At 54.7% G+C, this 15,926-nt stretch overlaps 1 protein-coding gene across 2 annotated transcripts in view; it reads left to right on the top strand.

The window, feature by feature from the left end:
• The window catches only part of tulp4a (TUB like protein 4a), a 691,812-nt gene that overhangs the window by 494,261 nt on the left and 181,625 nt on the right, over positions 1 to 15,926 (top strand). For both annotated transcript variants that reach the window (XM_072502637.1, XM_072502627.1), the window contains one exon: positions 12,798 to 12,942. In XM_072502637.1, coding sequence (XP_072358738.1) covers positions 12,798 to 12,942 — 145 coding nt within the window. The remainder of the gene's footprint in view (positions 1 to 12,797; positions 12,943 to 15,926) is intronic.

Raw genomic sequence — 15,926 nt, 5'->3', positions numbered from 1 at the left:
GCGTCGGATGGCCAGTCTGTTCGCATCTCCCACCCATGTAGAGGCCTGGGGGCCATCGGGCACCCCGAGGGAGGAGGAGGTGGTGTGGTCCGTCCCGGCTCCCCCTGTAGGGGAGGTCCCGGAACACCGCGACACCTCGGACTCCCCCCCCCCCCCCCCCCCCCCCCTCCGTCCCAGGTGCATCGGGTGGGCAACGGGCAGGACAGGCTGGCAGCTCGCCATCCCAGTCGCCCGGGCCGCAGCCTGGCCCATCTAGGCCAGGACGCCCCAGGAAACGGCCGCCAAAGGGATCCCGTGTCAGAGGGCAGGAATCACAGGAGTCCACCTCCAGTTCTGCTATACCGTCTGGGGAACCACGTAGACGTAGTCAAAGGGCCCGTAAGGCCAAACAATTAGACACTGAGTAAGTTGGCACGGGTGCAGGGCACAGATGAGTTTTAGGGGCTAGGGCACGTGCATGAACTCCTTTGGTTATTAAAGTCAATGTTACACCATGGTGTGCGGTCTGTGGCCATACTACCCGATGCCCACGCCCATCTAGTCAGTGAAGCGGGCGGCTATCAGTCTGTCCCGTGCCCGCTGGGCCAGCCGGTAACGGTGGACAGCCACCTGCCTGTGTCTACCCCGTCTGCCCTGACCATTGCCCCCACCCCCCTTATCTGGGGAGGACTGCGCCTCTTCCTGCTGCTCCTCCACTCCGCCCTCCTCTGCCTGCGGCACATCGCCCCTCTGCTGGGCTATACTGTGCAGGACGCAGCACACCACAATGATGCGGCGGACCCTATCTGACCAATACTGGAGGGCGCCCCCAGAGAGGTCCAGGCACCTGAAACGCATCTTCAGCACGCCAAAGCACCTCTCTATCACTCCCCTTGTCGCTACATGGGCATCATTGTAGCGGTTCTCCGCCTCATTGTGTGGCCTCCGTATAGGCGTCATCAGCCACAAAGAACAAAGAACAAAGAAATGTACAGCACAGGAACAGGCCCTTCGGCCCTCCAAGCCCGTGCCGACCATACTGCCCGACTAAACTACAATCTTCTACACTTCCTGGGTCCGTATCCTTCTATTCCCATCCTATTCATATATTTGTCAAGATGCCCCTTAAATGTCCCTATCGTCCCTGCCTCCACTACCTCCTCCGGTAGTGAGTTCCAGGCACCCACTACCCTCTGCGTAAAAAACTTGCCTCGTACATCTACTCTAAACTTTGCCCCTCTCACCTTAAACCTATGCCCCCTAGTAATTGACCCCTCTACCCTGGGGAAAAGCCTCTGACTATCCACTCTGTCTATGCCCCTCATAATTTTGTATACCTCTATCAGGTCGCCCCTCAACCTCCTTCGTTCCAGTGAGAACAAACCGAGTTTATTCAATCGCTCCTCATAGCTTATGCCCTCCATACCAGGCAACATTCTGGTAAATCTCTTCTGCACCCTCTCTAAAGCCTCCACATCCTTCTGGTAGTGTGGCGACCAGAATTGAACACTATACTCCAAGTGTGGCCTAACTAAGGTTCTATACAGCTGCAACATGACTTGCCAATTCTTATACTCAATGCCCCGGCCAATGAAGGCAAGCATGCCGTATGCCTTCTTGACTACCTTCTCCACCTGTGTAGCCCCTTTCAGTGATCTGTGGACCTGTACTCCTAGATCTCTTTGACTTTCAATACTCCTGAGGGTTCTACCATTCACTGTATATTCCCTACCTGCATTAGCCCTTCCAAAATGCATTACCTCACATTTGTCCAGGTTAAACTCCATCTGCCATCTCTCCGCCCAAGTCTCCAGACAATCTAAATCCTGCTGTATCCTCAGACAGTCCTCATCGCTATCCGCAATTCCACCAACCTTTGTGTCGTCTGCAAACTTACTAATCAGACCAGTTACATTTTCCTCCAAATCATTTATATATACTACAAAGAGCAAAGGTCCCAGCACTGATCCCTGTGGAACACCACTGGTCACAGCCCTCCAATTAGAAAAGCATCCCTCCATTGCTACCCTCTGCCTTCTATGGCCTAGCCAGTTCTGTATCCACCTTGCCAGTTCACCCCTGATCCCGTGTGACTTCACCTTTTGTACTAGTCTACCATGAGGGACCTTGTCAAAGGCCTTACTGAAGTCCATATAGACAACATCTACTGCCCTACCTGCATCAATCATCTTAGTGACCTCCTCGAAAAACTCGATCAAGTTAGTGAGACACGACCTCCCCTTCACAAAACCGTGCTGCCTCTCACTAATACGTCCATTTGCTTCCAAATGGGAGTAGATCCTGTCTCGAAGAATTCTCTCCAGTAATTTCCCTACCACTGAAGTAAGGCTCACCGGCCTGTAGTTCCCGGGATTATCCCTGCCACCCTTCTTAAACAGAGGAACAACATTGGCTATTCTCCAGTCCTCCGGGACATCCCCTGAAGACAGCGAGGATCCAAAGATTTCTGTCAAGGCCTCAGCAATTTCCTCTCCAGCCTCCTTCAGTATTCTGGGGTAGATCCCATCCGGCCCTGGGGACTTATCTACCTTAATATTTTTTAAGACACCCAACACCTCGTCTTTTTGGATCACAATGTGACCCATGCTATCTACACCCCCTTCTCCAGACTCAACATCTACCAATTCCTTCTCTTTGGTGAATACTGATGCAAAGTATTCATTTAGTACCTCGCCCAGCGCCCACGATCGCAATGGGTAGCCCCTGTCGCCCAGCAACCAGCCCCTCAGCCGGGGATGGCGTCCCTCGTACATGCTGGGGATGGATGACCATGACAACACGTATGAGTTGTTTACACTGCCTGGGTAACGGGCGCAGACTTGCAGGATCATCATGCGGTGGTCGCAGACCACCTGTACGTTCATCGAATAGGTCCCCTTCCTATTGGTGAACACGGCCCTGTTATCTGCAGGTGGCCGCACGGCGACGTGCATCCCATCGATCGCGCCCTGGACCATGGGGAACCCGGCCACGGCAGAGAAGCCCACGGCCCGGGCATCTTGGCTGGCCCGGTCCACAGGGAAGCGGATGTAGCGGTGCGCCATGGCATATAGGGCATCTGTCACTGCCCGGATGCACCGATGTCTGCGTTATGCCGGACAGGTCCCCACTCGGTGCCTGGAATGACCCCGTTGCATAAAAGTTCAGGGCCACCGTAACCTTGACGGACACGGGGAGAGGGTGGCCCCCGCCAGTGCCACGCGGTGACAGGTGTGCCAGCAGGTGGCAGATGTGTGCCACGGTTTCCCGCCTCATCCGGAGTCTCCTCCTGCATTCCCGGTCCATGAAGTCCTGGTAAGACAGCCGGGGCCGGTACACACAGGGCGCCCTCGGGTGCCTCCGTTGCCGTGGGGCCGCGACGTCCTCCTCCCCCTCCTCGTCCTGTCGGTCAGGTGTCCCTCCAGCCTGGGCGGCTGCCGCCTGCCCCTCTGCGGCAGCCTGCGCCGCCTCTCTGGCATGCTCCTCCTCCTCCTCCTCATCCAGGGCAACATGAACATTAGCGGCTGCCGCCACGGCGGCCAACATCGCTGGATGATCGGAAAACATGACGGCCTGGTTGGGGGGGGGGGGGGGGCGGGGGGGAACGACGACATGTCATCATTGCCCATATCCCCTCCTTCCGCCCCAGCCAGGTGGCATGGACCGCATGGGTCCAACTGTTGGAGGCTGGCACCTGGCCAGGTGGACCAACTCACTTGCCCTCGCACCCCCCCTCCCCGGCACGGACCCCCCCATCCCCCTCCCCGGCACGGACACCCCATCCCCCTCCCCGGCACGGACCCCAACCTCCTCCCCGGCACGGACCACCACCACCCCCATCCCCCTCCCCGGCACGGACTCCAACCTCCTCCCCAGCACGGACCCCCCTCCCCCATCCTCCTCCCCGGCACGGACCCCCCCATCCCCCTCCCCGGCACGGACAACCCGTCCCGCCCCCCGGCACGGACCCCAACCTCCTCCCCGGCACGGACTCCCCCCATCCCCCTCCCCGGCACGGACCCCCCGTCCCCCTCCCCGGCACGGACCCCAACCTCCTCCCCGGCACGGACCTCCCCCCCCCCCCCCCCCATCCCCCTCCCCGGCACGGACCCCAACCTCCTCCCCGGCATGGAGCCCCCCCCCCATCCTCCTCCCTGGCACGGAGCCCCCCATACCCCTCCCCGGCACGGACCCCCCGTCCCCCTCCCCGGCACAGACCCCAACCTCCTCGCCGGCACGGCCCCCCATCCCCCTCCCCGGCACGGACCGCCCCCCATCCCCCTCCCCGGCACAGACCCCAACCTCCTCCCCGGCACGGACCCCCCCCACATCCCCCTTGCCCAGCATGGACCCCAACCTCCTCCCCGGCACGGACCCCACCGCCCCATCCTCCTCCCCCCCCCCCCATCCTCCTCCCGCCCCCCCATCCCCCCCCCCTCATCCTCCTCCCCGGCACGGACCCCAATCTCCTCCCCGGCACAGACCCCCCCCCGCCCCCTCCTCCTCCCCGGCACGGACCACCCCCATCCCCCTCCCCGGCACGGACCCCCCATCCCCCTCCCCGGCACGGACCCCAACCTCCTCCCCGGCACGGACCCCCACCCCCCATCCCCCTGCCCAGCATGGACCCCAACCTCCTCCCCGGCACGGACCCCACCGCCCCATCCTCCTCCCCAGCACGGACCCCCCCATCTCCCTCCCCGGCACGGATGCCCCATCCCCCTCCCCGGCACGGACCCCAACCTCCTCCCTGGCACGGACCCCCCATCCCCCTCCCCGGCACGGACCCCAACCTCCTCCCCGGCACGGACCCCCACCCCCCATCCCCCTGCCCAGCATGGACCCCAACCTCCTCCCCGGCACGGACCCCACCGCCCCATCCTCCTCCCCAGCACGGACCCCCCCATCTCCCTCCCCGGCACGGATGCCCCATCCCCCTCCCCGGCACGGACCCCAACCTCCTCCCTGGCACGGACCCCCCATCCCCCTCCCCGGCACGGACCCCAACCTCCTCCCCGGCACGGACCGCCCTCCCCCATCCCCCTCCCCGGCACGGACCCCCCCATCCCCCTCCCCGGCACGGACACCCCATCCCCCTCCCCGGCACGGACCCCAACCTCCTCCCCGGCACGGACCTCCCCCCCCATCCCCCTCCCCGGCACGGACCCCAACCTCCTCCCCGGCATGGACCCACCCCCCCCATCCTCCTCCCCGGCACGGAGCCCCCCATCCCCCTCCCCGGCACGGACCCCCCCCATCCCCCTCCCCGGCACGGACCCCAACCTCCTCCCCGGCACGGACCCCCCCCCATCCTCCTCCCTGGCATGGACCCCAACCTCCTCCCCGGCACGGACCCACCCCGCCCCATCCTCCTCCCCGGCACGGACCCCCCCATCCCCCTCCCCGGCACGGACCCCCCATCCCCCTCCCCGGCACGGACCCCAACCTCCTCCCCGGCACTGACCCCCCCCCCCCCCCCCATCCTCCTCCCCGGCACGGACCCCCCCATCCCCCTCCCCGGCACGGACTCCCCCCCCATCCCCTTCCCCGGCACGGACCCCAACTTCCTCCCCGGCACGGACCCCCCCCCATCCCCCTCCCCGGCACGGACCCCACTCCCGGCACTCTCCCGGAGCCCAGCCCACTCTTAACCCCCCCCCCCCCCGCCGCACACACACACACACAACCCGAGACACACCTCTCCCCACACATTCAGACTGCGGCCACGCCATCGCCTGCCCAGCGGCCAACCCCCTAGGCCGTCACTCACCTCCACGCTGGTGAGTGAAAAGGAGGTTTGATTTACGTCAACGTGAACGGTCATCACGTTGACGGGACTTCGGCCCATCCGGAAGGGAGAATATCGGCAGGCCCAAAATCGGCTGCCTTGCGCAGACCCGTGCCATTCTCCAACGTCAGCGGCGCCATTAACGCCCCGTCGACTTTTCTCCCTTCGGAGACTTCGGCAACCGGCGGGGGCGGGATTCACGGCTGCCAACGGCCATTCTCCGACCTGCTGGGGGGTCGGAGAATGGCGCCCATTGTGTCAGGAAACCCTCCTGCACATATTGTACAAAAAACGACCCATCTAATGTACTCGAACTATATCTTTTCCAGTAATATTTGGAAAGTTAAAGTGTCCCATAATAACTATCCTGTTACTTTCGCTCTTATCCAGAATCATCTTCGCCATCCTTTCCTCTACATCCCTAGAACTATTTGGAGGCCTATAGAAAACTCCCAACAGGGTGACCTCTCCTTTCCTGTTTCTAACCTCAGCCCATACTACCTCGGAAGAAGAGTCCCCATCTAGCATCCTCTCCGCCACCGTAATACTGCTCTTGACTAGCAGCGCCACACCTCCCCCTCTTTTGCCTCCTTCTCTGAGCTTACTAAAACACCTAAACCCCGGAACCTGCAACATCCATTCCTGTCCCTGCTCTATCCATGTCTCCGAAATGGCCACAACATCGAAGTCCCAGGTACCAACCCATGCTGCCAGTTCCCCTACCTTATTTCGTATACTCCTGGCATTGAAGTAGACACACTTCAAACCACCTACCTGAACACTGGCCCCCTCCTGCGAAGTCAAATCTGTGCTCCTGGCCTCTATACTCTCATTCTCCCGTACCCTAAAAGTACAATCCAGGTTCCTATGCCCCTGCTGCATTAGTTTAAACCCCCCCAAAGAGCACTAACAAATCTCCCCCCCAGGATATTTGTGCCCCTCAGGTTCAGATGTAGACCATCCTGTCTGAAGAGGTCCCACCTTCCCCAGAAAGAGCCCCAGTTATCCAGAAATCTGAATCCCTCCCGCCTGCACCATCCCTGTTTAATTGCTCTCTCTCCCTATTCCTCATCTCATTATCACGTGGCACGGGCAACAACCCAGAGATAACAACTCTGTTTGTTCTCGTTCTGAGCTTCCATCCTAGCTCCCTGAAAGCTTGCCTGACATCCTTGTCCCCTTTCCTACCTATGTCGTTAGTGCCAATGTGGACCACGACTTGGGGCTGCTCCCCCTCCCCCTTAAGGACCCGGAAAACACGATCCGAGACATCACGTACCCTTGCACCTGGGAGGCAACATACCAAACGTGAGTCTCTCTCGCTCCCACAAAATCTCCTATCTGTGCCCCTGACTATTGAGTGCCCAATTACAAATGCTCTGCTCCTCTCCCCCCTTCCCTTCTGAGCAACAGGGACAGACTCCGTGCCAGAGGCCCGTACCCCATGGCTTACCCCTGGTAAGTCCCCCCCCCCACAAGTATCCAAAGAGGTATACTTGTTACTCAGTGGAACGACCGCAGGGGATCCCTGCACTGACTGCTTCTTCCCAGTCCCTCTTACAGTTACCCATCTATCTCCAGTCTTTGGTGTAACTAATTCCCTGAAGCTGCTATCTATGACCCCCTCTGCCTCCCGAATGATCCGAAGTTCATCCAACTCCAGCTCCAGTTCCCTAACTCGGTCTTGGAGGAGCTGGAGATGGCTGCACTTCCTGCAGGTAAAATCAGCAGGAAGAGAAATCAACTTCCTGCATCAGTTCCCATCCCCCTGCCACATTAGTTTAAACACTCCCCAACAGCTCTAGCAAACACCCCCACAAGGACATCGGTTCCAGTCCTGCCCAGGTGCAGACCATCCGGTTTGTACTGGTCCCACCTCCCACAGAACCGGTTCCAATGCCCCAGGAATTTGAATCCCTCCCTCTTGCACCATCTCGCGAGCCACGCATTCATCCTATCTATCCTGACATTCCTACTCTGACTAGCTCGTGGCACTGGTAGCAATCCTGAGATTACTACCTTTGAGGTCCTACTTTTTAGTTTAACTCCTAACTCCCTGAATCCAGCTTGTAGGACCTCGTCACATTTTTTACCTATGTCGTTGGTGCCTATGTACACCACGACAGCTGGCTGTTCACCCCCCCCCCAGAATGTCCTGCAGCCGCTCCGAGACATCCTTGACCCTTGCACCAGGGAGGCAACATACCATACTGGGGTCTCGATTGCGTCCGCAGAACCGCCTGTCCATTCCCCTTACGATTGAGTCCCCTATCACTATAGCCCTGCCATTCTTCTTCCTGCCCAGCTGCGCAGCAGAGCCAGCCACGGTGCCATGAACCTGGCTGCTGCTGCCTTCCCCTGGTGTGCCATCTCCCTCAACAGTATCCAAAGCGGTATATTTGTTTTGCAGGGAGATGACCGCAGGGGACACCTGCACTGCCTTCCTACTCTTGCTCTGCCTTTTGGTCACCCATTTTCTATCCCCCTCAGTACCTTTCACCTGCGGTGTGATCAACTCGCTAAACGTGCTATCCACGACGTCCTCAGCATCGCGGACGCTCCAAAGTGAGTCCATCCGCAGCTCCAGAGCCGTCAAGCGGTCTAACAGGAGCTGCAACTGGACACACATCTTGCACGTGAAGGAGCCAGGGACAGTGAACGTGTCCCTGAGCTCCCACATTGCACACGAGGAGCATGACACGGGTCTGAGATCTCCTGCCATGTCTTAAACCTTCGGTTAACTTCAACAACTACAATTTCTCAAAAAAAAACAATGAAGAAAAAATAAATAAATATACCAATGAAAAGAAAAAGAAAACAGAAAAACTACTTACCAGTCACTTACCAGGGATAAAAAGCACCTCCTCCCCACCCAGCTTCGAATTCCCACCTAGAACAAAGTGTCATATCTCCAGATTTGCAGATGACACCAAGTTGGGTGGGAGGGTGAGCTGTGAGGAGGATGCAGAGATCGTTCAGTGTGATTTGGACAAGTTGAGTGAGTGGGCAAATGAATGGCAGATGCAGTTATAATTTGGATAAATGCGAGGTGGCAAAAACAAGAAGGCAGACTGTTATCTGAATGGCCATAAATTAGGAGAGGCGTATGTGCAACGAGATCTGGGTGTTCTCGTACACCAGTCACTGAAGGTAAACATGCAGGTACAGCAGGCGGTAAAGAAGGCAAATGGTATGTTGGCCTTCATAGCGAGAGGATTCGAGTACAGGAGCAGGGATGTCTTACTGCAATTATACAGGGCCTTGGTGAGACCACACCTGGAATATTGTGTGCAGTTTTGGTTTCTTTATCTGAGGAATGATGTTCTAGCTTTAGAGGGAGTGCAGCGAAGATTTACCAGATTGATTCCCGGTATGGCAGGACTAACGTATGAGGAGAGATTGAATTGTTTAGGATTGCACAGTCCCAGTGAGACAGAGAAGACACATCCAGAGAGAGGCACATCGAAGAGTGAGTTTGGGAGCTGGGTGGGAGGAGGTGCTTTTTAATCCCTTGATTTGTCACTCTCAAATTTCCAGTGAGTGGCCTGCCCTGCTGCAGGTGACTACAAGGGAGAGAGCTGATTGGTGAGTCACAGGTAAGGTAGGTAAGTCCTTCACATCGGGAGTGGAGCTGAACGGGAGAAATCCAGAGTGCAGTCTGGGAAGGTAAGTGAAATCATAGAATTTACAGTGCAGAGGCATACAAAATGATCAGGGGGTTGGATAGGGTGGACAGTGAGAGCCTTCTCCCGCGGATGGAAATGGCTGGCACGAGGGGACATAGCTTTAAACTGAGGGGTAATAGATATAGGACAGAGGTCAGAGGTAGGTTCTTTACGCAAAGAGTAGTGAGGCCGTGGAATGCCCTACCTGCTACAGTAGTGAACTCGCCAACATTGAGGGCATTTAAAAGTTTATTGGATAAACATATGGATGATAATGGCATAGTGTAGGTTAGATGGCTTTTGTTTCGGTGCAACATCGTGGGCCGAAGGGCCTGCACTGCGCTGTATCGTTCTATGTTCTATGTTCTAGAAGGAGGCCATTATCCCATTGGGTCTGCACAGGCCCTTTATGAAATAGCACCCCACATAAGCCCAGGTCTCCACCCCATTCCCATAATCCAGTAGCCCCACCTAACCTTTCGGACACAAGGGGCAATTTAGCCTGGCCAATCCTCCTAACCTGCATATCTTGGGACTGTGGGAAGAAACCGGAACACCCAGAGGAAACGCATGCAGACATGGAGAGAAAATGCACACTCCACACAGACAGTCGCCCAAGGCCGGAATTTAATCCGAATCCCTGGAGCTGTGAGGCAGCAGTGCTAACCACCGTGCCGACCGAGTACTCTGTGTCTGAATCTCTCTCTTGTTTTCCCCTTGAGAAGTGACATCACAATACGGCTGTGACCTTATTGGCTGATAGGGAACATGTGTTGAATTTGAAAAAAACATTGAAGAAACTAATTAAAACTAATTCATTCACTGAGTAACTAAACCTGAGGGTGTATATTAGTATTTAGCATTTAATTTTACACTTGAAATCTAGCGCCAGGGACCATATAGTTAATTGCAACTTATTCAAATAATTTAATAAGTATTTAGTTTAAATTAATTAACCAGTGCTTAACTGTCTCTCAGCGGGGTGCAGTGCTCTAACTGTGAGATGTGGGAGATTCGTGACGCTTCCAGCGTTCTAGTCAATTACGTCTGCAGAAAGTGTACCCAATGGCAGCTCCTCACAGACCGCGTGGTTCGGTTGGAGCAGCAGTTGGATGCACTTAGGAGCATGCAGGTGGCGGAAAGCATCATAGATAGGAGTTATAGAGACGTGGTCACACCCAAGGAGCTGGCAGACATGTGGGTGACCACGAGAAAGGGCAGGCAGGCAGTGCAGGAATCCCCTGTGGCTTGCACCACAACTGGCTCTGTTGCTCAGCAGGGGAGGGCAAAGTGCAGGAGAACGATAGTTATAGCGGATTCTGTAGGAGACAAGGGTGATGACACACGGCTGCTTTAGTAACTATGAGCTAGTGTGCTAGGGATCTGTATTGGATCCCCTATTGTTTGTCATAATAATCTTTATTGATAATCTTTTTTATTGTCAGAAAGCCACTGTGAAAATCCCCTGGTCGCCACACTCCGGCACCTGTTCAGGTACATTGAGGGAGAATTCAGAATGTGGGAAGAAACTGGAGCACCCAGAGGAAACCCGCGCAGACACAAGGAGAATGTGCAGACTCCGCACAGACAGTGACCCAAGCCGGGAATTGAACCTGGGACCCTGGCACTGTGAAGCAACAGTGCTAACCCTGTGCTACCATGCCGCATTTATACAAACAACATAGATGACTATGTGGGGGTGGGATCAGTAAGTTTCTGGATGACACAAAGTTTGGCTGGGTGGTTAACAGCGAAGTAGAGTGTCTTGTGTTACAGGAGGATATTAACGAGATGGTCAAATGGGCAGGAAAATGGCAGGTGGAATTTCACCCTGAAAAATATGAGGAGTAATGGGACAAGGAAGTGTTCAATAAATGGCCTGACACTGGGAAGTTCTGAGGAACAAAGGGAACTTGGCATGTTTGTCCATAATAATAATAATGACAATCTTTATGGTCACAAGTCGGCTGACATTAACACTGCAATGAAGTTATTGTGAAAAGCCCCTAGTTGCCACATTCCGGTGCCTGTTCAGGTACACGGAGGGAGAATTCAAAGTGTCCAAATTAACTAACAGCACGTCTTTCAGGACTTGTGGGAGGAAACCAGAGCACCCGGAGGAAACCCACGCAGACACAGGGAAAACGTGCAGACTCCGCACAGACAGTGACCCAAGCCGGTAATTGAACCTGGGACCCTGGCGCTGTGAAGCAACAGTGCTGACCACTGTGCCCATGGATCTCTGAAGGCCGAAGGTCAGGTTAATAAGGTGGTGAAAAAGGCATATGGGACATTTGCCTTTTTCAATCGGGCATAGATTACAAAAGCAGGGAGGTCATGTTGGAGTTGTATAGAACTTTGGTGAGGCCACAGCTGGAGTACTGTGTGCAATTCTGGTCACATTATAGGAAGGATCTGATTGCACTGGAGGGGGTGCAGAGACGATTCACCAGGATGTTGCCTGGGATGGAGCATTTAAGGTATGAAGAGAGGTAGGATAGGCTTGGGTTGTTTTCTCTGGAGCAGAGAAGACTGAGGGGCGACCTGGTCGAGGTGTACAGATTATGAGGGAGCATGGACAGGGTAGATAGGGAGCAGCTGTTCCCTGAGTTGAAGGGTAGGTTATGAAGGGACACAAGTTCAAGGTGAGAGGCAGGAGGTTTAATAATAATAATCGCTTATTGTCACAAGTAGGCTTCAATGAAATTACTGTGAAAAGCCGCTAGGGGGGATTTGAGGAAAAACTTTTTTTACCCAGAAGGTGGTGACGGTCTGGAATGCACTGTCTGGGAGGGTGGTAGAAGAAGGTTGCCTCACATCCTTTTAAAAAGTACCTGGATGAGCACTTGGCACATCATAACATTCAATATGAGCACTTGGCACATCATAGCATTCAAGGCTATGGACCAAGTGCTGGTAAATGGGATTACGTAGACAGGTATTGTGTCTTTCATGTGTTGGTGCAGTCTCTATGAACAGAAGGGCTTCTTCTGCACTTTATTATTCTGTGATTAAGAGTTTGAAATACAATGCTCTCTTGGCCCCAGCTGCATATACATCTTTGTTTTACTGCTGCGGATTGTAACACTTTTCAGTAGATTGATTACAACACAAAACTAAATTAAAAATGCACCTTATGCTTCGGGAAATATTTTATATAGCTCCCTGACAACTTTAAAAACCTTTGTCCTGTTCAGTTTTTGATGACTAAACCATGTCCCACGTGTGATTCGAAATGATTTCATTTCAACCAGGACAGCACAAGTCTGCTAAAATTTGCCCGAACTACTGAGGGATATTGTAACTTTGAGTGATTTGTCACAATTGCCCAAATGTCATGCTAATTCATGTACATTTCTCAACAGAATTAATCTCGATGCTAGAAAATCACCTAAACTCTCAAGGACCAGCCAGGAAATATCAAAGTCTCCACGATTACCAATTAGGAAACCTTCCATTGGTTCCCCAAGCTTAACTCGCAAAGAATTTCCTTTAGAAGATATCACACAGGTTTGGCGCTGCATGGGTTTGTTTGATTCTTTACTGTATTCTTGTTACTTTTCTAAAGTTAAATAATTAGTGCAAAATAACATTTAAAGTTATGTTTTTAGTAAGTAGTCATGTCGTGTCATGTCCAGAACAGAAAAAATGATGGGTTTACAAAACAAATTGCGGTGCTGTAGTGGTATGTCATTGGACGAGTAATCCCAAGACCCAGGGTAATGCTTTGGGGACCCAGGTTCCCAGATGGTGAAATTTGAATTCAATAAAAATCTGGAATTTAAAAAAACTCTTAATGATGACCATGAAGCCGTTGTCAATTGTCATTAAAAAAACAACTATCTGATTCACTAATGTCCTTTAGGGAAGGAAATCTGCTGTCCTTACCTGGTTTGTGACTCCAGACGCACAGCAATGTGGTTGACCCGTAACTGCTCCCTCGATGGCAATTAGGGATGGGCAATAAATGCTGGCACAGCCTGCAACACTCACATCCCATGAGCGAATAAAAAAAACTACATATTGGAAATTTGTCTAAGTTTATGTTTTGGGATGTGTGTTAAGATGATGGCTGTTTGTTTATGTTCAAGAGTGGAACATTATTCTCTTTAAATCAAGTGTGAGTGTTGATTATTCGACATTAGTTACAAGCATGAGTTAGATAATGCTTCTACCTTTTCCTGACAGTGTACCTTAATATCAAGTTCAAATTAATAATAATAATAATAATCTTTATTGTCACAAGTAGGTTTACATTAACACTGCAATGAAGTTACTGTCCCCTTTCCGCCAGACCTTTACTGCTCCATGCAAGCATCCGCCCACCCCTTCCAACTCTCTGTGCGGCCCCCATCCCTCCTTCCACCCCCCGTCCTCTCCCTTCAACCCCCCCAACCCTCCCTACGCCTCCCCCTCCCTTCAACCCCCCCAACCATCCCTTCACCTCCCCCTCCCTTCACACCCCCCTCCCCTCCCACCACTGTGAACAACACGTGTGGATAACGATGCCCTTTGTGTTTCCTCAGGAAAAGCTCTCCCACAATATTCAGGAGACGGCCCAGACTGGCCGGTGGAGTGCCGGACTTAAGATTCCTCACCTCCTTTGGGGAATGGACTCTGGAGGTGACTAGTGTGCCTGAGGACAGAGCAGTCACCCAAGCAGAAATCGGCGGATGCTGCAGAGGTGAGGAACCACTGGGCTCCATTTGGAGGACCTGTCAAACGTGAGATGTTATTACCTTACTGACTGACCCATCCCTCCCAATGACCACATGTCCATTCTCCTGCAGATCCTCCAGCCGACGGTGCCGGCCCATCCCAAGTGGCCCCCTCTCCAGCCTCCCACGAGACCACCTCGGAGGGCAGCTCCGAGGAAGGCATGATCAAGGCGTCACCGCTGTCATCCCCAACCTCCACCAGCACAGATACACAATCCTCGGTGGGAAATGTAAATGGCCAGGCTTCTGGGGCACAGTGGTGAGCACCACACAGTTGTTGATGCACATCAAGTGGAGGCAGGAACCCCCAGGCGAGACAGCAGTCGGGGGTCAGCTGGATCCCAGGACCCAGCTGGGTCCCAACCTGATGCTGAGCCTATGGAAGACGTATTCCTGTCGACAATAGGGAGCGGTCAGGACATTCAGAGGGAGATGTCAGTTACATTCCAGCAAATCCATTGCCAATTGGAGGAGTCCTGGAAGCTACGAGAGCAGGAGATGTTGCCGGCAATGCATGTCATCAAGGCCAACATTGCTAGGGTGGTAACCGCAGTGGAGAGCCTGGTGCACGATGTCGGCACCATTAGTGAAGGTATCCAAGGCGTCGGGCAGTCGGCAGTCCATGATGCCGATGGTCTAGGCAGAATGTCCCCCTAGTATGAGGCTGGCCTTAATGGAGTTCTGCGGGACATGTCTCACTCTCAGGTGGGAAAGGCCGAGGTGCTGGGGAGCTTGACCGAGTCACAGATAGGCACTGCCGAGGCCGTTGACACGATGGTGCAGATAATGGTGGGCCCACGGCAGACCATGGGGAGCTGCCTCTCAGCTCTAGGGACTCAGGTTCAATTCCGGCCTCGGGTGACTGTCTGTGTGGTGTTTGCACTTTATTCCCGTGTCTGCGTGGGTTTCCTCCAGGTGCGCCAGTTTCCTCCCACAATCCAAAGATGTGCAAGTTAGGTGGATTGGCCATGCTAAATTGCCCTTGGTGTCCAAAGGTTAGGTGGGGTTATTGGGTTGCGGGGATAGGGTGAAGTTATGGGCTCTTTCCAGGGCAGGTGTAGACTCGATGGACCGAATGACCTCCTTCTGCACTGTAAATTCTACCATTCTATGAGCCGCCGGGGCTAGCAGAACCAAATAACGCAGGGGCAGCCAGAGCTCGAACCAGCTGCTCCTCTGTCCCAAGGTAAACCCCAGAGCCCGATGGACATCTACCAGGAGGATGGGGGGGGGTTGGTGGCGACCTGGACCCGTGCCATGGAGTGGCGACGATCGCCACCAGTTCCCCCCGAGTTCCACCCCTCTGATGAGGCCGCATCTCACAGTTGGCACCCGGAACAGGGTGGCACAGCTGTGCATGTGCCGCCGACAAGTCCGCTTGGGCCCTCTGGCCCCAGTGGACGCCCGCCAGGGGCCTTGAAGGCCACGGGACAGCGTAAGCAGCTGGCTGCCTCCACCTCTGATGTGCATCCTGGGGACACATCTAGACGTAGCGATAGAGCTGGGAAGGCAAAGCACATCGAGGATCACTGAGGGCACCAGGGGAGGGGACAGAGCGTTTGGGGGGAGGGGTGGGGGGGGGGCAGGTAGGGGGTGAGGGCGGGGAGGGGCGGCACCATTGGGAGAGTGGGGTTTGTAAAACACAATAAACACCCTTGTGCACAATCAGTATGATGACTCTGTCATTTTCTTCCACAATGTGGGTCGACCTCTGAACCCTTGGGCCATCTCTCCAGGTATACCCCCCCCACCCCCCTGCAGACAGGCAGGGGTCAG

The sequence above is a fragment of the Scyliorhinus torazame genome, chromosome 1, assembly GCF_047496885.1.
Source record: "Scyliorhinus torazame isolate Kashiwa2021f chromosome 1, sScyTor2.1, whole genome shotgun sequence".
Taxonomy (NCBI): domain Eukaryota; kingdom Metazoa; phylum Chordata; class Chondrichthyes; order Carcharhiniformes; family Scyliorhinidae; genus Scyliorhinus; species Scyliorhinus torazame.
Note: the sequence above shows the minus strand (reverse complement) of the source record. Positions and strands in the feature narration are given on the sequence as shown.